This window comes from Mustela nivalis (genome assembly GCF_964662115.1).
Source record: "Mustela nivalis genome assembly, chromosome: 16".
Taxonomy (NCBI): domain Eukaryota; kingdom Metazoa; phylum Chordata; class Mammalia; order Carnivora; family Mustelidae; genus Mustela; species Mustela nivalis.
This window is the reverse complement of record NC_139035.1, coordinates 64,215,507-64,223,167: the sequence shown is the minus strand read 5'-3', so window position 1 is coordinate 64,223,167 and position 7,661 is coordinate 64,215,507. Positions and strand designations below refer to the sequence as shown.

The window sequence follows — 7,661 nt, the reverse complement described above, 5'->3', positions numbered from 1 at the left end:
AGAGTTCTGTTCATCTTGTCTCCCCATCCCCGCTCTCTGCCCCCTTCATGTCTGTGTCCCCACCCTGTCTTGGGCTCCCCCAGGGCTCTCGAGTACCAGGCAGGATCATCCCAGAATTCCAGTGTCTCCCCCTCCAAGCCCCCACCCCCACCCCCGTGTCCCCAGCTCGCATCTCTGAGTCTCCACAGAGCTTCCCTGTCCTAGCAGCTCCTGTCTGTGTCTCTCATCTCTGGGTCTGCCCCACATGTCCCTCTCCCTAGGCCTGCCCCACGTCGGCTACCCAGTCCCCTCCTCTCCCCCTGTCTCCCCTTCCTCTCCAGCCCACCCCAGGGCACTCTCTCCTGGGTCTCTCTGTCTCCCAGTTTCTTGGCCAGGGTGGAGGGCAGGAGGGTGGGGGAGGCAGCATTGCGGCTGCTGGGGGCTCATTAGGTGGAGATTGGTTTTTAATCAACACCATGGCAATGATGATGCAAGAACTGAGATGCCACCTGATCCCCTGCCCCCCAGCCCCCCTCCTCAAGCCTCCTTTCTCCTCCAGCTCAGCCCATCTGCTGGCGCCGGGGCACCTGTCTGGGCCTGCCCAGGTGGGAGTTGGCACCTCCCAGACCTGGGGGTGAGGAGGGGCAGGGGAGCTTGCGGAGGGATGAGAGGACTCCCCTTAGGGAATGCCTCTCCCTGGAGAAAGCCCAGGAAAGGTTGATGGGCAGCAGGGAAATGGCAAATGACTTGACAACCAGCAGGTGGGGTGTCTCCTACTGAGGTCTGGGGATAACCAGACCTTGATGCAATAACTCAGTCTCCACGGCAACGTAGGAAGCAGCTCTAATTAACCCCATTTTACAGAAAAGGACGTTTGAGGCTTAAGAGGTTAAGTTACTTGTCCAAGGTCACACAGCCCACCAGGGCTTTCTTCACCGTAGCCCACTACCCGCAGTGCTCGGGGCCCTCGTTCGTTCTGGAGACGCACAAAGACTCCATGAAGGTATCCAACAGCTGGATGGAGGAGAGAACACAGGAACGCAGCGTCTGCCTCTCCGTGCTTCCCTTGCTCCCAGCCCCTGCCATCCTGCAAAACACACACACACACACACGCGCGCGCGCGCGCGCAAGCACTCAGACACGCATGCACGGGCACGCACACACACACACATGGGCTGGAGGAAGCTGAGCTGCTCGTGTGAACTTCACCAATGCCCGTTTGCACACAGCTCTGCATCTGGTGTTCTTACTGCTCGTTGGCTGCACCGGCACACTCACAGCTGTCCAGGCCGCCCTGCCCAGCCTTGTCCCGCGTCCTCACTCCGCCGCCTTTAGCCCTTCCTTTCCTCCCCAGGGCCCCTAATTCCCAGTGGGTCAGCTCCGTGTAGGGAATCTGACCCTGCCGCCCCTGGTGCCGAGGAAGGTGGGAGGATGAGGGCTGGGATAGAGGGTGTGGGGTGACGGAGTCCGGGGGTGACGGAGTCCGGGGGTGACGGAGTCCCAGGGTGGCGAGGGCAGGGCCTGAACAGGAGCCACAGGCAGCCTCCAGGGGGTCCGCCGGGCACCAGCTTTGTGAAAGATGAGAGCTTGGTGACGAGAGCAAGGGCTCTGGGGTCCTTTCCCACGTTTTAGCGCTGTCCACTTGCATACCCTGGAGAGCCTTCTTCCCAGGAGAAGGGACACAGGGGAAGGGCCGTCAAAGTCACACTGGGACTGGGAACAGGAGCATGGCGCTTAAACCTGGCATGCGGGGGGCCTCTGTCCCCACTGCCTCTGGTGTGGAAGACTGAGGGGTTCATCTGTGATCCTGCCCTGGCTCTCGCCCCAGCCCCACCCCTTCCCCCGGCTCTCCATTTCTTGCTTATGAAATATGCATGGAGAACAGATGTCCCTGCTCCCCTACTCCCTGCCCCCCCCAGGGCCATTCCCTACCCCCAGCTCCCGGGAGGTGGGGTGGGGGGGTGTTCCCAGTTCCCTCTGCCAATGGCTGCCTGGACTGACTGTTTAATATTGATGAGGGGGGGGCCTGGGCCAGCCAATGGAGGGCTGGGGGTGTGAGTGTATCTCCATATATATACATAGGGCTGGGCCCCGCACAGGTGTGTATGTGTCTGTGAGTGTGTGTGTATATGTGTGTGCGTGTGTGCCACTGGCCTCAGCACCTGGCCAAGCCCACCCTCTCCACCTGGGCCCTCCAACCTCGCCATGTGTACCCCTCTCATCTGCCCTGGAGCCCGCGCAGCCACAGCACAAGGCTGTCCCCGAGAGCTCTAGAGAGCTGGTCACTAACTTTGCAGACGGATGAGCTCTGAGCAGCCAGAGGAGACCGGGGCTGTAAGCGCTGCCCCCATCCTGCCGGCCGTGGATCCCCTCACAGGGTCTTCCTAGGTAAAGGGAGAACTGTGGGCTGGGGAGGGGTGGGTGAGTCCCTCGCCCTCTGGCTCAAGTCCCCTCCCGGAGCCTCCCTCTGGACCCTCTCCCACGACCCTGCACTTCCCTCTTCCCCACTCCTCCCCTTGGACTCTTTGTGCCTGTCTGTTCTCTATTGGGTTGAGCACAGCAGAAGTGGGGCCGGAGGTCCTACCCCCGATGCTTGGGATTTTGCTGCTCTCCCTCATCCTTGGAGCCTGGAACTTTGGGACCAGAAGTGGACTGGGGGTGAGGACTGTAGGGGTAAACAGAAGCTGCTGCCAGGACTGGAGCTGGGCAGGGCGGAGGGCCAGGTGGAGGTGGCCCAGGGATCACATAGGGAGCACATGGAGGGCGGGGTGGCAATGGCGGAGCGGTCAAGGGTGCAGCACCACGGCACGGGCAGAGGGAGAAAGGGGCTGGGACGGACGTGCGCAGAGGAACCCCGCAGCTACCTCCTGAGCCGAGGGTGGGGAGTTGGGGCAGGAAGGAGGTACTGGAAGGTGCTGACTTCGGGGTTGTCACCCCCTCTTGTCCCTGTGCAGCCGGAATGCACAGTGTGTTCTGAATTTCAGTGCTGAGCACCTTCTGTTTTATGTGACGGCTGTGCCTGTGTCTGTGAGATGGGGGGACCCTTGCACCCGCCATGTCCCCCAGCGCTTACTAACCACTTGTCAACTACTCCTGAGCCTGTCTTCCCTGCAGTGGGATGGGGCAAAGGGGCGGGGGGCTCCTGACCTCTGGGAGGAGGTCCATCAGGCCGGAGAACTAGGCTGGTGAGGAAGGGAAGGCGCCTCGGTGCTTCTTGTTTTGGCCGGTTCAGTCCCGCTGAGCTCCCAGCAAGTGAGCCCCATTTCCCCCTTAACACTCCTCATAAGCAAAGCTTTTCCCAGACCTTTCTCTGCTGCCTCACCCTGACCTCCTCTGGTCCGAGGGACAAACCAACCTCACCCAAGTCCTATAATAGGGTCCCCAGGAAGCTGTCAATGCCTCCCTCCGCAGCAGACCATATCCGATCAGAGGGTGGGCTATGGGAGGACTTGGAGTGGGAAGCTGACTGTCATCCCTTCCCCTCTTCTTCTTTGTGGTGTCACTGAAAGCACCAGGGAAAGGCACCCACCGCCGAGGGTGTTGGAGGCAGAGCTAGAGGAAGGCGCTGGTCCTGAGCAGGGCCATCATGGCCAGAAGAGATAGAAGCCCCTGACTCTAGGGGACGGGAGGTAGAATCAGGTGTCTTTGGGGGTCACGGTGGGCTGTGGGGGGCCAGCAGGGACTGAGCTGGGGCAGCTGTGCCGGGCTCCATATGTCCCAGTCCACTCTACAATGGGTAATCTGCGTGTGTACCCCTCCCCCGCCCCCCCCCCCAGGGGGCAGCAAGGCTGGAGAGGGGCCCGGGGAGAGAGAATATGGCAAGGCCAGGGCTTGGAGCTCTCTCACAGCTGGGGAAGGCTTCGAGCCATGGCCATCCTCTCCTGAAGATGTGACCACAGTCATGCTCAGTTTTCTTTTTCTTCCTCCTTATTATTACAAAAATGTTTTTATGGTTAAAAAAAAACCAGGTAACATAAACATTTACCATTTTCAGTGTACAGTGTGGTAGTGTTAAGTCTATGCATACAATGGTGAAACAGATCTCCAGAACTTTTCCAGCTTTCAAATCTGAAACTCTACGCCTTTGAACCACACCTCCTCTTCTCCCCCGACCCCGCTCTTGCCCCAGACCCTGGCCAAGTGCCACTACACATTCTGTTTCTCTCAAGTTGAGTCCTTAGATCCCTTGTATAAGCGGCATCATACAATAGTGGTCTTTTGGGGACGGACAGACAGGCTTATTTCATTTAGCATAATGCCTCAAGTGTCATCTGTGCTCCAGTTCCTTTTGAGGGCCAAATAGTGTTCCACTGACGGTAGAGGCCACATCTTTACCTGACCATCTGCCGCCGGACGTCTGGCTTGTGTCCATATCTTCACTCCGGGGACGAGTGCTAGAGCGAACGTGGAAGGGCAGAGAGCGGTTCGAGATCCTGATTTCCATTTTGGGGGGCTACCACCCAGAAGTGGGATTGCTAGATCATCTGGTAGTTCTGGTTTTAATTTTGGAGGGGTTTTCCACGGTGGCTGCACCATTTTGCAATCCCACCAACACACCGCACGGTCCAAGGGACTCAGTGTCTCCACATCCTCACCCCACCTGTTCCTCGGTTTTTGTTTTGAAAGTAGCCGTCCTCCTGGGGGGTGAGATTTTAGCTCGTTGTGGTTTTGATTTTCTTTTCTCTGATGACGAGGGATGAGAGGCATCTTTTCATCCTGCTGGCCATCTGTCTATCATCTCGGGAGACATGTCTGTTCAAGTTTTTTGCCCTTTTTTAATTGCTCTGATGTTTTGTTGTTGTCGGGGTTCTTTCTAATCCTCCGGATATTCACCCCTCATCAGATACAAGATGTGCAGGGTTTCTCCCGTACCTTGCCTTTTCACTCTCCTCGTGATATCCTTTAACTTACAGAAGTTTTCAAGTTCCACGTGGTCCCGTTAGTCTGGTTTTGCTCTCCCGTCTTCCTGCCGGCTCATACGCAAGAGATCACTGCCAAGTCCAGTCCAATGTCACGAAGCTTCCCCTTGTGTTTTGTTCTAAGAGCTGTCTAGTTTTCCGTGTTTAATTCTTCTGCTGGGTTATAGCCTGCAGTCCTTACCCCTTCTCACCCTGCTCCTTTCCTGTTGCTCCCTTCCGGGATTCTCTTCCCTTCTTCCCATCTTCCCTCTACTCCTGTACTTGGGTCCACCTGCCTGTCTCTCCCAGACGTCACCCCTCCCACGTTTCTGGCGTTCTCCCCGCCCCCCTTACAGTACCTCCCTGCTCCCAACACCTGTCCCACCTTCCTCTTGCCCTCCCGACCTCGGAGCTGTCCCCTAATTACCCTAATAACTCCTTCTGCCCCAGTCAATTTCCCCTTCTCTCCTCCAGGCTCCGGACTGGAACTCTGACCATGGGACCTTGAAGTGGCTCCGACCTCCTCAGCTCAGTGGCAGACCCCACTCCCCCAGGCCCTTCCTGCCCCTCCCACCACCAGCTTGCGGGCTCCCAGAGGGAGGGGTGGGGAGGGGACCGCGATCTCACGGGGCAGGGGGCTTCCATCATGATGCTCAACTCAGACACGGTGGAGCTGGACCTGCCTCCCTCCCACTCAGAGACCGAGTCAGGCTTCAGCGACTGCGGGGGCGGGGCGGGCCCCGACGGGGCTGGGCCTGGGGTTCCAGGAGGGGGCCAGGCCCGGGGCCTGGAGCCGGGAGAGCCCGGCCGGAAAGACCTGCAGCACCTGAGCCGGGAGGAGCGGCGGCGCCGGCGCCGGGCCACAGCCAAGTACCGCACGGCCCACGCCACGCGGGAACGGATCCGCGTGGAAGCCTTCAACCTGGCCTTCGCGGAGCTGCGCAAGCTGCTGCCCACGCTGCCCCCCGACAAGAAGCTGTCCAAGATCGAGATCCTGCGCCTGGCCATCTGCTACATCTCCTACCTGAACCACGTGCTGGACGTCTGACGGGGCCTGCCTCCAGCCTCGCAGGGGTGGGGGTGTCCCCTGGCCCCTCCTCCCCCTGCATCCCAGCAAGGCATGGAGTCCCGCAAGCCCCAGGCAGGGTGACCCTGCTCCCCCCACCCTTCATCCCCCCCGCAGATGCCCCCCCCCCACCGGTGGCTAACAAAAGCCTGACCTCCTCTTTCCGACCCCTGGGTGGGGGCCCCTCCCCCACGGAGGGCGATTCTCCCGCACCTCCTCCGGGGCGTTTGTGGTTGGGGCCCAGCTGTTCAGAAATATTTGCCTGGATGGTCCGTGTAGGGTTCTTAATGGGGTTCCTAAGCCGTCTCCCTAGCTCTCTCAAGGTCTGCTGCCTGTTCTAACCCCAGGACCAAATTTCCAGAGACCCCAGACTCTGTCTGTCTGTCTCCCATCCTCCTCCTCCTGCCTCTGGGAGGGAGGGTCATAGGCAAGGGGAGGGGGAAGGCTGGGCTCCAAGTACATCTCGGACATCTCTGCCTGGCCCTGTTGGCCAGAGGGACAGGCCCGGGGCAGCTCGGGGTCTCCTGAGAGGGCTCCTGCCAGGGGAGTCTCAGAGCAGGAAATTAGGGGAAAAGCTGTGCCCGTTTTCTCTCGTGTTCCTGAGGCTCAGCGCAGACAGACCTCGGATCTTACTCGGTAGTGCGTGCCTTGCCCTCTCTGAGCCCCCTGCCTGCTCCCACCCAGCCTCCCGATTTTCTCCCTTCCTGTGTGCAGCCGGAGAGGGGGAAACCTAGATCCCCGAGGAGGGGATGATGGCCCCAGACTCAGCCCAGAGACTCCGCAGAGGGCCCAGGCAGTGGGTGGGCCAGATCTCACATCTGCTCCCTCCATCCCAGCCATCTAGGAAGATGTGCAAAACCCACCCGCCTTCCTCCCTCAGGTGCAGGGGGGAGGTTCTCTTACTGCCCCCTGGGAATGCTCAGCTCTCGGGGATCTAGGGCCAGTTCATTATAGCTCTATTTTTTCTCCTTTCTTAAGCTTGTCTTCAGCAAGGGAAGTCACCCCGCCCCACTCCCCACTCCCAGGCTCTCTGCGCCTCCCTACCAGGTGGCTTGGCCCCCTCTGCTCCCGCAGCCCAGGATCAGTGGGGAATGAAGGGCAGGAGGGCGGGTGCAGAAGCAGCAGCTCACAGCCCTTCCCACGCCCCCTCCTCCCCAACACCAGACTCCACGCTCTACAAGGATATTATTTATTTACGTATTTATTTATTTATTCATCTATTTATTTACTTATTTATTTATAAATATTACTATTTATTGCCGAGTTATGCACTTTGGGGTAGAGCAAGGGGGGTCCCGGCGGTTCTAGCTGGGTCTCTCTTGCTTCCTCCCTGGTTACTCCTTTCCCTTTCTTACTCCTTCTACAAACTCCAGGTGTGGGGTTTGTGTGCAAACTCCAGCTGCGAACTCTCTGCTCACCAAACTCATATGCATTCCTCAGATCCGTCTGTCCGGACACTGAGTCCTCTGGGACGGTACCCTCCCCTCAGCTCCCCGGCTCCTGGACTCTTCTGTAGCTTTCTCTACCCCCGGACAGTTGCGCCCCGTCCCGCCTGCCTCTTACCTCGCTCTAGCCCTCTCCCGCGACCTCTCACTTCTTCCTAATGCCCCCAGCTGCAGGCCCCCAGGGTCTGTGCCCTGAGTCCTTCGTGTGATCCCCCTCCCATTGCATTTCTGATTTCATATGAAAAGAAAAATTAAAGTGACCTCGTTCTAGTA

The 7,661-nt window shown here is 58.9% G+C and overlaps 1 protein-coding gene across 1 annotated transcript; it reads left to right on the top strand.

Moving 5' to 3' along the window:
- The first annotated feature begins 2,099 nt into the window (after positions 1–2,099).
- NHLH1 (nescient helix-loop-helix 1) lies at positions 2,100–7,661 on the top strand. The gene is made up of 2 exons (XM_082703852.1): positions 2,100–2,367; positions 5,352–7,661. Exon 2 carries the CDS (start codon positions 5,524–5,526, stop codon positions 5,923–5,925), a length of 402 nt encoding a protein of 133 aa, XP_082559978.1. The 5' UTR covers positions 2,100–2,367; positions 5,352–5,523; the 3' UTR covers positions 5,926–7,661.